Source organism: Populus nigra, chromosome 7 (assembly GCF_951802175.1).
Source record: "Populus nigra chromosome 7, ddPopNigr1.1, whole genome shotgun sequence".
In the NCBI taxonomy this organism is placed as follows: Eukaryota; Viridiplantae; Streptophyta; class Magnoliopsida; order Malpighiales; family Salicaceae; genus Populus; species Populus nigra.
In genome coordinates this window covers 18,445,112-18,460,466 of record NC_084858.1, presented here as the reverse complement: position 1 = coordinate 18,460,466, position 15,355 = coordinate 18,445,112, and the positions used below count along the sequence as shown (strand labels likewise).

General features: G+C 32.8%; 4 protein-coding genes across 5 annotated transcripts; 2 read left to right on the top strand and 2 right to left on the bottom strand.

The window, feature by feature from the left end:
* Nucleotides 1–142: 142 nt before the first annotated feature.
* Nucleotides 143–2,127, top strand: LOC133699827 (nudix hydrolase 15, mitochondrial-like). Its single transcript, XM_062123307.1, has 4 exons — nt 143–487; nt 615–757; nt 1,307–1,426; nt 1,527–2,127. Exons 1-4 carry the CDS (start codon nt 271–273, stop codon nt 1,734–1,736), a joined length of 690 nt encoding a protein of 229 aa, XP_061979291.1. The 5' UTR covers nt 143–270; the 3' UTR covers nt 1,737–2,127.
* Nucleotides 2,128–4,573: 2,446 nt separating this feature from the next.
* LOC133699444 (nudix hydrolase 22, chloroplastic-like) lies at nt 4,574–6,617 on the top strand. Of its 2 annotated transcripts, XM_062122682.1 has the most exons (4): nt 4,577–4,971; nt 5,073–5,215; nt 6,082–6,201; nt 6,287–6,617. In XM_062122682.1, the coding sequence occupies exons 1-4, from the start codon at nt 4,740–4,742 to the stop codon at nt 6,506–6,508; spliced, it is 717 nt and encodes a 238-aa protein (XP_061978666.1). In that variant the 5' UTR covers nt 4,577–4,739; the 3' UTR covers nt 6,509–6,617. The 2 variants fall into 2 exon arrangements, with proteins under 2 accessions (XP_061978667.1, XP_061978666.1); XM_062122683.1 differs by lacking the exon at nt 6,082–6,201 and having other exon boundaries at nt 4,574–4,971.
* Nucleotides 6,618–6,831: 214 nt separating this feature from the next.
* On the bottom strand, nt 6,832–8,944 carry LOC133699443 (magnesium-chelatase subunit ChlI, chloroplastic). The gene is made up of 3 exons (XM_062122681.1): nt 8,721–8,944; nt 8,421–8,536; nt 6,832–8,092 (listed from the first exon to the last, which is right to left on the bottom strand). Exons 1-3 carry the CDS (start codon nt 8,803–8,805, stop codon nt 7,040–7,042), a joined length of 1,254 nt encoding a protein of 417 aa, XP_061978665.1. The 5' UTR covers nt 8,806–8,944; the 3' UTR covers nt 6,832–7,039.
* A 1,564-nt stretch (nt 8,945–10,508) lies between these two features.
* Nucleotides 10,509–12,581, bottom strand: LOC133698475 (spermidine sinapoyl-CoA acyltransferase). The gene is made up of 2 exons (XM_062121411.1): nt 11,558–12,581; nt 10,509–11,247 (listed from the first exon to the last, which is right to left on the bottom strand). The coding sequence occupies exons 1-2, from the start codon at nt 12,367–12,369 to the stop codon at nt 10,713–10,715; spliced, it is 1,347 nt and encodes a 448-aa protein (XP_061977395.1). The 5' UTR covers nt 12,370–12,581; the 3' UTR covers nt 10,509–10,712.
* Nucleotides 12,582–15,355: the final 2,774 nt, after the last annotated feature.

The following is a 15,355-nucleotide window of genomic DNA, read 5'->3' as shown; positions in this document are numbered from 1 at the left end:
GACCGTGGACCGTGGACCGTGGCCCGAGCCTAACAATTCCTAGGTAGTTCTCACCTCAACCAGCTCTTTCATGTGCTCCCCCACCAACCATCTTAAATGATGGAGCACGAGCGATGCTAATTTTTCAATTTGAGAGTCGGAAAATTAGTTCTCAAAATTGATTGCTACAAAAGAAAGAAATTTATTAACTTTTTTAAGTTTTAAGAAAAAGGAAATTGACAAGAAGTCATAAGTCATAACTAAGACAACAGAGACCAACCAAACAATAACATGAGTGAAAAATCCCAGAAACTGTTATCTTTAGCTCAACAGCTTCGTCTCTATAAACCTCCTGATTCTTTAAACAACCCGACAAGAAGACAAAATGAGATCCCACGATGTGCAAAAACAAAAACAGCTGCAGTTCTTATATGTATATTTGAAGGAAATGATGGAGATCTGCGTGTGATCCTAACAGAACGCTCTTCAAGACTTTCTTCTCATTCTGGTACAGAAGAGAGTTTTTCCTTATGTTAATTTAACTATCAAGTCATCGTTTTTACTGGGTTGTACACTTGTATTGATGGCTATGTGATGTTTTAAAGAAAGAAGAAATGGGTTGTGTTCTATTGCAGGTGAAGTTTCCTTGCCTGGGGGGGAAAGGGAGGAAGGAGATGCTGATGATGTAGAGACTGCCTTGAGGGAGGCTACAGAGGAGATTGGCTTGGACCCTTCTCTTGTTAATGTTGTTACTGTTCTTGAACCATTCATGACAAAGGTTAGATTGTGTTTAAATAAGCAAATTCATTTCTAGTCATTATTCTTAACCATTCTTGAGGGTCAAAGATTTGTTTGATATAGATTAGTTATATTATTTATTTGTTAATTATAGATACTTTCATATCATTTTAACACTCTTGGAACAGAATAAATAGTTGCAAGATATACAGTTGATTTTAATTATGTGGAAAGAGAAGACATAAAAAAAACCAAAATGGGTAATATATTGGCATAATAGGAAAGTTTGAGTAGAATATCATGGGTTTGAGTCTTTGCTCATGATACTGATATTTAGGGCATTTGCTGTTTTAAGTTGTCAACTATGAGAGGAAGACATAATAAAGTTCGATCTTTAACAACTTATGGAAATGTTTAAACTAATCTCATGATTCTATTTCTTGAATCTGGAATGATAAATTTTCGAGCCTCTTTGTTGTCCTGTCATTTTTCTTCAGATTATTGATTGAAGTTACAGGCAGAGTGCTTATTTGTTCTCTTTGTTTGTGTATGAGTTTATTTTTAGACTAAATCTCGGTTCCAAATGCAGTATGCTATGACTGTGGTTCCTGTGGTCGGCATCCTGTTCGATAAGAAGGCATTCAATCCAGCTCCAAATGTGAATGAAGTGGAAACAGTATTTGATGTTCCCTTAGAAATGTTTCTTAAGGTTTTACTCTAGTTTGATTTTTATCAATTACACTTTGAAATTAAATTTCAGAAGCATTTCTCAGTTCTCACAGGCTTCTCTTTTCTGGTGGTGAATACAGGATGAGAACCGGAGGGAGCAGGAGAAAGAATGGATGGGAGACAAGTATCTACTTCACTTCTTTGATTATCAGTCAGGGAGTAAAATGTATACAGTATGGGCTATCACTGCTTCAATATTGATTAGGGCTGCATCGGTTGTCTACCAAAGACCTCCTGCATTTCTAGAGCGAAAGCCAACATTCTGGAATGGAAATCCTATAAAGCTATAGATACCTGACGATCTTGAATTGGTGGTATTGAGCACTATCTTTATACAATAAATTTAGAACCTCTCTACTTCTGATCATGTTATTTGAAGATTACGCAGAATTCAAGAGACGTGAATGATCAATCTCAAGCACTTCAGAGGCATTTGAATTTTCACAGTAGCCAACACCTGATCACAAATGCAAATCATCATCAACTGTTCGTTGGCATTGATGATCTGTCATGGAGAGTACTGAGTAGAGACTATGACCTTGAGCTTCCTATGAAGTTTTGTGTTGTTTGCAGCTTGTAACCATTTGCTTACTTGACTTGCTCTCTTGTAGTGATAGCTAGAACTTGTGATTACACTTTGTAAGGTTGTCGAGGTACTAAATATACAGTCGCATTGATTTCTTTTCAAGGAAAAAACAAAAAAGATTGTGATGGAAGACAAGGTAATAACATAGAAGAGGCAGAATTCCCTGCAGCCCACAGGGTAACAAACAGCAAAAAATGAAGAAGCTGAATTTCCTACAAGACAGGAATTATATAAAGTAAATAAGAAAGAAATCCTTGTTGGTATCTTTAGGCGAAAGAGATTGTTGGTTGTTAATATCATATTCTTCTTTTTTGCATCCCAAGGATCTTTTGGGATTTTTAACTCTTTTTTAGTATTATAATCAAAATAGATATTTATAAGAAAGATAATGATTAAAATTTTGAAAAACAAAAATATTTTTTATTCAAAATTATTTCCAGTCATTCATGTATTTTCTTTTGATAGTAATATGTATTTTTTTTTTTATTGAAAGCATAGTTTATTGAATAAAAACTAATGACAATTAAAAAAAAATTCATTAAAATTAAATGATTCCAATTAAAGAAGAACAAATGCATAGAATAAAAAAAAAATCATCTCCTTATTTATGTATGATTTTTTTTTGTTTTTTATGAAAACATGTTTTTTTTTTGAAGCATTGTTTTTTAAATAAAAAATTACTATGATTGTGAAAGCAAGTTTTAATAATAAAAAAAACCATGAATTAATATTTTTCACATATCTATATGAATAAATTTAAGAATAATAAATCTAAGAAAATTATATAAAAAATGAGTATTTTATTTTATTGAATATTAATGAGTAAGATTTTGAGAAATTTTGCATATTAGGTTAATATATAATTATTTATAAAATAATGACTGATAGTACTATAAAAAGTTCCAATCTTCTTGAAAACTATGATATAATTCGATAATTTTTTAAATATTATTTTAACAAACTTATTTAAAGATAATTTAATTCCAAAACTTAGAAATAAAATAAAATAAAAGATTAGGGGTTGTTTAACAAATAAGTCAGGCTTGCCTGGGCCTGACAGAACAGCAAGCGCGTCTAGCTTAAAAAAGAGGCACAGAGATGCGTGGGTCTAAAGAAAAATGTTGTGTGCTTGACTTTCTTTTACTAAAAAAAAGTGGTAAATAAAAAGTTATTTGCCGGTATTTTCTTAATAGAATAAACGACGCATTATCCGTCCCTGCTTGGGCAAACAACACTTAATCTTTTTTTCACCTTCTAATGACTTTTAGTAGCAGGAAAGTCAAGGTTTGAGTTTTAAGATTTCATGGCCCTTTGGAAACCTCTCTAAAATCATTTTCAAGCTTAAAACACCATTCAATCTGTTAAGAAATCATAAATCAGACCAAAATATAAAGGTTTTAATCAATATTTTTTGTCATATTTTAAGAGAAAAATCATTGTCATTGTACTTTTTCTTTAAAATAAATTTATTAATACCAAGATTAGTTTTATAGGTCGCAATGTTGTTGGGCAAATACTATCTCTCATCTCTCAATATTCAAGGACTAAAATGTAAAAAAAAATAAAGTGGGATCAAAATATAAAAAGTTAAAACAAAAAGGACAAAATACATAACCAAAACTTTAGGGACCAAATTCAAGGTTAATGTGCTTTTTTAACAATTAAAAATGAAAAAGAATTTTTTTTACAAAATTTGATCCTCATTTTTTAATTTTAATTTTTTATGTTTACTTAAAATTTTATTTTATAACATTGATTTTCAATTTAAAATTGAATTTTTTTTTACATTTCAAAAAGAGTTCATCATATTAATATAATCTGAGATGATGAAATAAAATAAAATAATCAAAATAAAAAAAACATTATAAAAATGAAATGAACATAGGAGGATATGAGTACGGGGAACAATGATTTTCCCAATTCCAAAACTCAGTTACTAGGTTAGGTTTAGGAACGTGATTTAATTTGTATTTTAAAAAATTTTAAATTTTTTTATTTTAAATTAATAATTTTTTATTGTTTTTAAATCGTTTTGACGCGTTGATATCAAAAATAATTTTTAAAAATTTTAAAAAATATCATTTTAATATATTTTTAAATAAAAAAATATTTTAAATTATAATCCCTATATGCATCCTAAACATATCTTTAGTAGAAATAAATGGTACAATGAACAGTGAGTATGGGAAAACGGTAATTTTCATATTTCCAAAACCCCAGTTCTTTTAATTTCTTCTGCAACAGAGGATCTGAACACGGAGAAACAATTATTTTCGTAGTCCAAAACCTGATGATAGTATTTGAAAGTCTAGTGTTTTATTTTTTTTAAGTTTGTTTTTTAAAAATATATTAAAATAATATATTTTTTAAAAAAAATTATTTTTTTAATATCAACAAATTAAAATAATTTTAAAATATAAAAAAATAATTTTAAATAATTTTGTTTTTAAAAAAATCATGAAACACGTATTATACGGCAACCCAAATCAACGTAGAAATGTACGGTACAATAAACAGGATTTGTAAATGAGGAAACAGTGATCTTCACAGTTTCAAACTTTCAAAACCCAAGTTTTTTTAGTTTGTTTTATCGTTATCATTATAATATAATTTCCGGTCTTGACTTTCAAGAACATGATTTCACCGTAGATCCTGAAACAAACTAAACAACATCTTCGGACAGAAAGTAGTGGTCAAAATCCAAAAAATGGCTTCTGAAAATAGGGGAGAGAAATCCCGGAAGCTCATATCATTATCTCGACGGCTCAGCCTCTACGAACCTCCTCCCCATCTAAACAACCCGGCCAGAAGACAACATGGGATCCCAAAATCTGCAAACCCCAAAAGAGCTGCAGTTCTCATCTGCATCTTTGAAGGAAATGATGGAGAACTTCGTGTAATCCTCACACAACGCTCTTCACAACTCTCTTCTCACTCAGGTATGAAAATAATCACCTTTCTGTCATGTGTTTGCTTTCAAGTCATGCTTTTCATTGTAATATAATGATGTTATGTTATGTTCTATTTGAGTTCGACGCAGGTGAAGTGGCCTTGCCTGGTGGAAAAAGGGAGGAAGGTGATGCTGATGATATAGCAACTGCATTGAGAGAGGCTGAGGAGGAGATTGGTTTGGACCCTTCTCTTGTTGATGTTGTTACTGTTATTGAGCCATATATGACCAGGGTTTGTGTTGAATTTCTCAAATTCAGTTTCTATTTTGCTATTTTGTGGGAAAGAGATGATTTATTTGATCCATACAATTCAGTAACACTTGCCAAAGTAGCTTAAGATGGATGCTTTGAAATCTAATTTTGTTTATCATACTTAATGACCCTGGTCAAATCAGAAATCAGAGGTGGTTCAAGATAATTGGTCGATTGCTTGATTAATCTGGAGAGGGAGAAGAAGATAGAAATCTGAAAAACTAAGCCATTGTTTAGAATGAAGTGTGACAAAATAACATCGTGGGTTTTGAGTCTTCACTCATCAAACTGAGGTTTGGATTTAGGTTCCTTCACTTTTTTGCTGTCTTAAGCCTTATATCTGGAGATTGTAGCCTTAAATCTGGAGATTGTCTGCTGCACGGTGGAAGACAGGAAGAAGTTAATAATCTATAACAACTTGCAAGCCATCTATAACTCATCTAGTAATTCTGTATCATTACCCATCCTTACCTGGAATGGAAGTTTTCCAGGCCTCTCTGATATCCTCGATGAGTATCTTCAGATCATTAGATGAATCTGCAAGTAGATTTTTTGCTTGTTCTCTTTGTTTGTAAATTAGAACGTGTTTGGTAACGCATTCGCATTTTGTTTGAAAGCCTTTTACATAGTGCGTTTGAGCTGAAAAGAGCATCAAATTGGTGTCTTTTCATATACTTTTGAATAATTTTGATATGTCGATGTCAAAAACATCAAATAGCACTTGAAAAACATCAAAAAGCACATGAAAAGGCATCAAAATAAAATTTGACACTCTTGCAAAAACACTTGCACCACATTACTAAACACACATAAAGTTTTTAAACTAGTTCTTGATTCTGTGTGCAGTTTCATGTGACTGTTATTCCTGTGATTGGTATACTGTTTGACAAGAAAGCATTCAATCCAACTCCAGATGCTAGTGAAGTGGAATCAGTATTCGATGTTCCCCTAGAAATGTTTCTTAAGGTCTTACTCTAGTTCTGTTTATCATTTACATAGTAATTAGCCTAAAAAAGATTTATGGCTTCCTCTCTTTTGATGGTGAATGCAGAACGAGAACAGGAGAGAAGTCGAGAATGAGTGGATGGGAGACAAGTTTCTATGTCATTTCTTTGACTATCAGTCAGGGGAAAAAGGTTTTATTATATGGGCTTTCACTGCTGCAATATTGATTAGAGTTGCTACAATTGTCTACCAAAGACCGCCTGCATTTCTTGAGCGAAGGCCGACATTGTGGAATGGAATTCCTGATAAAGATCTCGCCAAGCTATAGATCCTTGGCTTTTTTATTTGTGCCAACCCATTCATTTAACCATGTTCTTTGAAGATACATGGAAAATGTTTCAAAACAGCATATAATCTGAAGCCCTTTTTCCTCTCCATTTGATTAGCTGTTCCTAAATTTTCTGCTCACTATTAAAATAAATAAAGGGAAATGTTTGACCATAATATACTCAACATATGGAATACATGGCTTGACCTTCCTGTAATTGATATCAAGAAGTATTCAAATAACAGAATCTGTAAAATAAACCTGGAGTGTTATTTGGCAACTCTTGTACAAAAGCATGTAGCCCCAGGTGACAAAGGAGAGGATAAAATAAGTAATAGCAGATATTGCAGGCATGGCATCTTCTCTTCAGTTTAATACAAAATCCTCAATAACAGGTACAATCCATGATTCTATTTGTAGAAATTTTAACAAAGATTGCGTGAAAAATAAAAACATGATAGAAACAGAAAAAATGTAATTCGAGGGACTGTTACAAAAAATTACAGAAGTGGACATCTAAAAATACTGGCATCAGCTAAAAACCTCATAAAATTTCTCACTGACAAGTAAACCTGAGTCGATTGACTCCAGGGGATCCTTCCGAAGACGGTGTCTTAAACAATTGGGGATGACAGTAGCAATATCTTCTGCAGTTACTTGATCCCTACCCTTCAGGGCAGCAAGAGCTTTTGCAGCTCTGTTCGTCACAATGTCTCCTCTCAATCCATCAACATTCAGCTCTGCACAAACCTTGGAGATTTTAACCTTAAGATCATGATCTATTTTTACAGATGAAAGAAAACTCCTAGCTGAAGAAATTTGTTGCTGGAGTTTCTCTTGCTCAGACTTGTAAGCCTCGCGAAATTCCTTTGGATTTTTGTCAAATTGAGCTCTCTCTTCCACAATTTTAACTCTGAGCTCAGCATCCCTAACAGTCCCCACTTGTGCGTGCATTCCAAATCTATCAAGAAGCTGTGGCCTTAGCTCTCCTTCTTCAGGATTGCCAGAACCAATCAAAATAAATCGAGCAGGATGTGAAATTGAAATACCCTCTCTCTCCACTGTGTTCCACCCTGATGCAGCAGAATCTAAAAGAACATCCACCAAGTGGTCATCCAAAAGATTAACCTCATCAACATAAAGAATGCCTCTATTAGCTTTAGCAAGAAGACCCGGCTCAAATGCCTTTACACCCTCGGTGAGAGCCTTTTCAATGTCAATTGTACCACACACCCTATCCTCTGTAGCTCCCAATGGCAAGTCAACCATATTAATTTTAGTCAGGACAACAGTGAGATCCTCCCCTTTCACAACACTCTCCCTGACTTCAATACCCATCGACTCTGGATCTTCCGGATCTGAGTTATAGGGGTCACCAGCAACCACCTTAATTTCAGGAAGTAAATCAACCATGGACCTAACAGTGGTGGACTTTCCGGTCCCTCTATCACCCATGATCATGACACCTCCAATCTTGGGATCAATCACATTTAGCAGAAGGCACAGCTTCATCTCATCTTGCCCTACTATAGCAGCAAATGGATATACTGGTCTCTGGCTTTCCTTAGCAGCAGCCTTCTGGGCCTATACAAGTCGAAAATACAGCAATTCATATAACCTTGCAAAGCACATTCTCTTTAACATAATGCTTTCTAGAGGTATAATTCTCTCCCTTCCACAAAGTCTTAGAAATGATGCATTGTTTAGTGGCCATAGACATTAATTAATTGACGAAATTTAGGCTTTCAAAATAAACATCTCAACTAAACCAAGTTCTCAAATCTTATTCAAACACCACATAACTCTTAAAAATGAGCAACACTGTACTAAAGAAATCAAATTTTGATCTCCAAATAGCATATGCCAACAACAATTAAATTGAAAGCAAAGAGAGAAGGGAAGGAAACCTTACCTCCTGAACAGAGCCAATGTCAGTAGCAACACTGGCAACTGCAACATGAAACTGAGGCCTCCCTTTCTTACCCACAAGACCAATCCCTCCATAATACTTCCTCCCAAAACTTAGCCCTGCAAAAACCCACCAGCTACCTTAACTAAAAAATAAGAAAATCCACAAAATGTAGAATCTAATCACAAATAAAGCATAAAAAAGAGGAGGGTCAATCTCAAATGCACATAAATCTTGAAAAACAAGGAAAAGTATGAATTTTGAAGAGGAAAAATGGAGTGGAGTTTAGCTTGTTTAATGTACCTGAGGAGGTTAAAGAGAGAGAAGGAATGGAGAAAGGTTTAGACGCCAAGATTGCAGAGGAAGAAGTTCCAAGTATGGTTGCCATCTGCAACTGAATTTGAAGAAGAGGTTTGTGTTACTATGATTGTTTGTGTTTTATTTGCAGCGTCTTGGCATTTGGTTTTCTACTGGTCTGTTAGGTTTAGGATAAGATGATAGATTTCATGCGCATCTACTTTGCTCTTTAGAGGCCTCTGCTTTGTCACTAGTTTTTTTTTTAAAAAAAAATATATTCTGATAATAAAAATAGTTAAATAAAAGAAAAGGAATTGAAAATTGAAATTTGCTAATGTATAAAAAAAAGTGAAAAATAAAAGGTAATCAGAATAATCTAAATTTGTAAAAAATATTTTCATCCTCAGAATTTTAATATACTTGGATTTGCTTCTTCTATTTCTTCATTCCTCATTTATACCCATTTATCTATGATATTCTTGTAGTATCAAATTTTCTAATTGAAAATTAGAACTTATAATAATTAATAATTTTGAATTAATTTTTTTTCATCTAGTTATATTATAAATTCAAGTAAATATTTTATTTCTAGCCATTGGATTGATCCAATGAATTAGATCGAAAATTTGAAATTCAAGATTTCTCAATTGGTGTTAGAGTAAACTACAACTAATTACTAATAATTAATCTTTTCACATACATTTTTATCTTGTTCTTTTTATTGTTTAGAAAAAAAAATACATTGAACAAATATGGTATTATACAATTTCTTCTTTGATGGGATGGGATGGGAGGATTTGAGAAGGAAAGGGCATCCCATCATGATCTCTTATATATTATGTTTTTTTCATTGATATAGAAAGAAAAAAGATTCTTGTATCAAATTAAAGTCCATTTAATATTTTTTTTATAAATAAATAATAATAAAGTTGTTGATTTGTAGGATTAACATTAACAAACATTAAAAGAGAATGAACATCTATGGTTAAGATCTTCATAAAGCACTTGATTTGTTTTTTTTTTAATAATTCATCAATTTATTTGATATTAAATATCATAATTTATTTTGATTTATTTTTTATAAGATTATCCTGATTTTATAATTCAAATCATAAATTTTATCAATTAATTTGGGTTGATCATGTTTTTTTTTAATATTAAGTTAATTGAGAATTAAATTTTATAATTTATTTTAATTTACTTTCTACGAGGTTATCTTGATCTTATATTCCAGGTCGTAAATTTGATAAATTAACTCGAGTTGACTCAGATAATTTTTTATTTTTTTTAATTGACTTTTTTTCAATTTCATCATTCAACATTTAATTAATTGAGAATTAAATTTTATAATTTGTTTAGACTTGCTCTCCATAGAGTTATCTCGATCTCATGACTCATGTCGTGAATATGACAAGTTAACTCGGGTTGATCTAGAACATTACAATATGTTATCATCTTAATATTAAAATAAAATATTGTCTTAATTATTTTTTTAATCATAACTATGTTTTTACTAATTGGTTGAATTACATTTAGACTCTCCAAATTGATTAGTAATATTAATCAACCCTCACATTATTTTGTACTAAAAAATATTAGAAAATAATATAAATTATATTTTGTGATCTCACCTAATAGTTTAAGTTATTGGGTTGAATTGATTTTTTAACATGATATTATAGAATTGGATAATTATATGGTTTTTTTCTCTTCTAAAACTATCTTCTTTTATAGTCCAATTTCCCCATTTTACCTTCTCTTTATTTATTTATTTTTCTTTGAACAAAAATACTATACTATAAACCATAGATTTTATATGGTCTCACATATAAATTTTGAAGAACCAATACAATATTAGACGACCAGCTGTTCATTATCCAATTCTCTTATTCTGACCAAGAGTCATCACAATTTTAGCAATCCCTGTGGAGTGCAGATTTAGCTCTAGGGTGGCATGCTTACAGATATAGAAATGGCTGAAGGGATTTAGCATGTAAATCAAGACAAGTCAAAATCTTGGCTGCTAAATTTCCCCATCTCTTTCTTGAAGGCAGGCATGTGTGTTTCTTGCAAGGTTACCAGCACCTTGAACCCATCCTTCTTGCCTGCGTTTGCAGAAGAATAAGGCAAGAAAAAGCACGGCACAACACTTCCGAGTAGTTTTCTTGAAAGTGGCAAGACAGTGACTGGACCTCCCCACCCAAAATCAACAGTTGAATGTCCCAGGTGCCTCCAATCTGTGAACCCACTCACTCTGTTTCCTGCTGTAATGCCATCTCCATAATGTAGTTCTTGAAAATCAATGAATGAGCGGACGTACTCATCGGTTGCATTGATTTTGCTCTTTTTAATCAGCTCAGCTGTTTTCCAAACTGGTTGCTCCATCAGCTCTCTGGCACAGAGTTGAGCATACATCGGAACACAACCATTGCCCCAATAGCCAGCAGGTAATGGTGGCTTTACTAGTTTTCGTATATTGATTGAATAGGCGAACTTCACATTCTCATCACCTGGAACCCCTGAGGCTTTAACCCTGTTAAGTCAATAATGAATTAGAATTAAGAGGGACAACATGATCCAAGCCATAACACATTGAATATTGCTGGCAATTTCTATAGTTTCAATAAAATAATTTATCTTGACTTGAGTTTGAGTATCCTTATGATTTTTTTTTTTCTCCCAAGTAAGAGCCAAGAACATGCAAGATTGGCTTATATACCACCTGCTAATTGACCTCTACTTTGTTTTTTGTTTTTAATTTTTGCAAATGAGGCAAAAATATGAAATGCACCCATCAAGTAATGGCGATGTTAGGTGATGCACAAACTACCTAATTGACTTACTTTGCCCGCCATATGAATGCACCCAAGGCTTCAAACGTGGTAAAGCTAGAGCCACTCTTCTCAAACAACACCTTCTTGAACTTCTCCAACCACTCATCCTTCACAGGAAAGCACTCCCTCACAACCTTACCAACCACCTGACCGTAAGGCTCAGACCCTTTCTCCAACCCCAAAAACTCCCTCACCACTCCCTCAGCTCGGGGCGGGTCTCTCGGACCCAACAAGCTCGCCCGGTCCCAAACTGGATTAGCTGAAATCCGACCCACACCACGTGCCAACTCTGCCATAACATTAAAAAACTGGGTTGCCCCAAGCCCATCACACAAACCATGGTGTATGGCAGCACCTAATGTCCATCCACCACACTCAAACACCGTGACTTGGAGAACACACGGGTTAGCCAGCCCATAATCTTGATCCGGGTCAGGAACTAACCCGTCCAGAAAATCCGGGTCCGAGTCATCGAGGTAGTTTAGTTTTTCCAACGTGCAGTTTACAGTTGCATTGATAAGAGGCACACCTAAATGGTCCCGAGAGCAAAACAGCTCCAGACGGTCATCCACCTGGCCTCGGCGGAGAGTGGCTGCAAGAGGGTAGTAGTGAACAAGTGCAGTGGAAAGCGCAGCCGCGATGACGTTGAAAGGATGGCCACCATTGCTGGTGGTGGTGTTAACGTAGACACGAAGGTAGCGAAATGTGACGTTAAGGTTGCGGTCGGTGTCAAGGTGGGAGAGAGGGAGTGTATGGTCTTGAGAGAAAGGGGGCGTAGAAGGGCGAATTGGAATGGTTTCTTTGATGTGAATTTCTTCCATTGTTGTCGATAGTGTAGTTTTGTTTCTAGGCGGATGCTACTATTTAACGTTGTTGCTGTTGTCGAGATCTTAGGTGGGTTATTTGGTGCTTTGATTCATGGATCAGTAGTTGTTCGCTAATGGCCTTTTGGATTTTGAGGAGGACATGCATATCAACAAGAGTGGTGGGTTGAATAATGCTGCTGTGTAGGAGGGGGCGACGTGTAGCGTGCCATGGCCACAGCTACTTATATGAATTTGTATTTAAGAAATCAAAAGTCAATAATGATGGTAGGTGGCTAATTTACATAAACACAACGATGCTGTGATCAATCTTTTCAAGTTTATAGTTTTCTTTTAGTTTTAGTTTTAATTTTAATTGACGTGAAAATTAATTGAAGAATATATCTTTTTTTAAATAAAAAATTAATCAGTATCTATTTATTCATGATACTTATCTTCTCTCATGTGAAACATGATTGTTTATATTAAAATTTAGCAATAACATTTTATTTGCAAATCATGTTTTTTTTTAATATATATATATATATATATATATATATATATATATATATATATATATATATAAGGCTGATTTATTTGGACTGCATTTTATTCTAGATCCAATTAAATATATGCCATTGATACTGAGACTACTAGGTTTATGAAAACAATCATGTATCCTTGTGGCTTAATCTTGAAATTAATTATATCCCCATTTGTAATTAATTTTAATTTCTCAAGGGGTGGAATTTATTTGTTTTTTACTTCTTTTTTTGGTTCCAATCAGCCTATATATCCATGAAAAATATATGCCGGCCCTAAATTAAAAATCATTCGGGCTATAGCCCAGTATTTCTCGAATGGTCATGTAATTTAAGAGCAGCCAACCCTTTGAGCAACCATTGTCCACCATGGTGGTGACAGATAAAACAATCCATCCCGCGTTTTAAGGAGCAACAAGTTTTTTCCATTCACTTCTATTGACTACACTGTTTTCTTTTTATTTATTTACAAGCAACTAGTTTACTGCCCACACTAGGCTGCACGCATACTTTTTATTTTATTTTATTTTAACATGAAAAAAATATGTTCTGTTAGTAAGAAATTATTTGATATTTTATTAAATCTGACTTAACAGTAAAGTCAATTTTAGAATATCTTAATCCCACTTTTTATTTAGAATGGATTTAAAATTCATTTGCATAAAAATTATTTTGATTTAATTGAATTGATAGGTCTAAAAAACAATCTAAATAATCATTAAAATGTATGGATTGGCTTTTTTAAAAAATTTAAGATATTTTTTTTTTTTATTTTAAGATTGAGATGACAATGTGTTGGATCATTTTGGGTTTCGCAAAATAACCTGCTAAACACATAATTCGAATAGTAAATTTTATTGGGTTTAATAATTTTTTTAAAACTTTTTCTTACTTAATGATATTATATAATATACTAAAAGGGATCAGTGTTCTTATTACTGTTTACCTAGACACAAAACACTATGATTTTAAGCAGTGTAATAACAAAATTGCCCTTGCCACATAAAGTTGGAAAGACTGCGGGGGAAGGGTGGGGTTGTCTTTTCACTAGTATGCATATGGCATTGAAGGGATAGTTGGGGAGAAAATGGTCAACTCTAATTTTGGTGGGGCTGCAAACTCAGGCTACAAACACATTGCATTGAGGCAATCCTGGACACTAGGGTTAGACTCACGCGCATGGCTACAGACTCAGGCGAGCGGGTCTAAAGACCCACTCAGGACGCCTTAGCCTTAGGTCTTACGTCATGACCTAATTCGGTTAGGTTCGGCTTCAGGACCCACTGCTCTAGAGTCCTGCGTCAGGAGCCATTTCGCTTGGGTCCTGTGTCGGGACCAAGGTCTCTTGGGTTCTTTGTTAGGACCCAAGGTTCTTGGGTTTATTAATATAATTATTTGTGTTATAAATATAATTATTTTTATTATAATTAATAGTATTAATATTAAAAATAATATTATTTGTATTATAAATATTATTATTTTTATTATATTTCTTTGGGGTCCTATATCAGGCGCTAAGGCTAATGGGTCCTGATGCAGGACCCAATGCTCTTGGGTCCTGCATCAGGATCCAAGGCTAATGCATCCCACGTGACATCTCAATTCTCTTGAGTTCTTCATCAGAATCCAATGTTCTTGAGTCTTAGGTTTCTAAATATAATTATTTTTATTATAATTAAAAGTATTAATATCAAATATATTATTATTTGTGTTGTAAATATTATTATGCTTATTATAATTAAAAGTATTCATATTAAAAATAGTATTATTTGTATTCTAAATATTATTATTTTTATTATAATTGAAAGTATTAATATTAAAGATAGTATTATTTGTGTTATAAATACTATTATTTTTATTATAATTAATAGTATTAATATTAAAAATATTATCATTTTTATTATAATTAATATTATTAATAAAATAATTAATAAATTTAAAATAAATTATTATCAATATTGAAAAACAACCATAGATTTGATTTGAAGAGTAAAATTAATCATCATCATCATCATCATCATTAATAAATTTTAAAAACTATTATTATTATTGAAGAAAACCATATTTTTTTTAAATATTAAAAAAATATAAAAATTAAACAAAAAAGTTAAATATTATTATTAAGATTATGAATTTTATTATTCAATTTAAGGTTGCAGTCATACCCAACTCTTAAAGATCCATATTTCCTATCATACCCAATACTCTTCAATCTTAAATTTTAATGCAGGTATTTATCCAGTAAAAACTAAAATAGATACTCAATTTGAATGACATTTTGCCTTCAAGATCGGGGATGAATGAAGGTGTGGTTGTGTCGAAAGTTGTCTCTCTATTTTTATTTATTTATCGTATAATCATTATCGCAGTCCTTAGCTAAAAAGAAAAGAAAAGAAAAGAAAAGAAAAGAAAAAACAGGAGAAAGGCAGTTAGTCAGTAGGTGGGAAAGGAAAGAGTAAAGC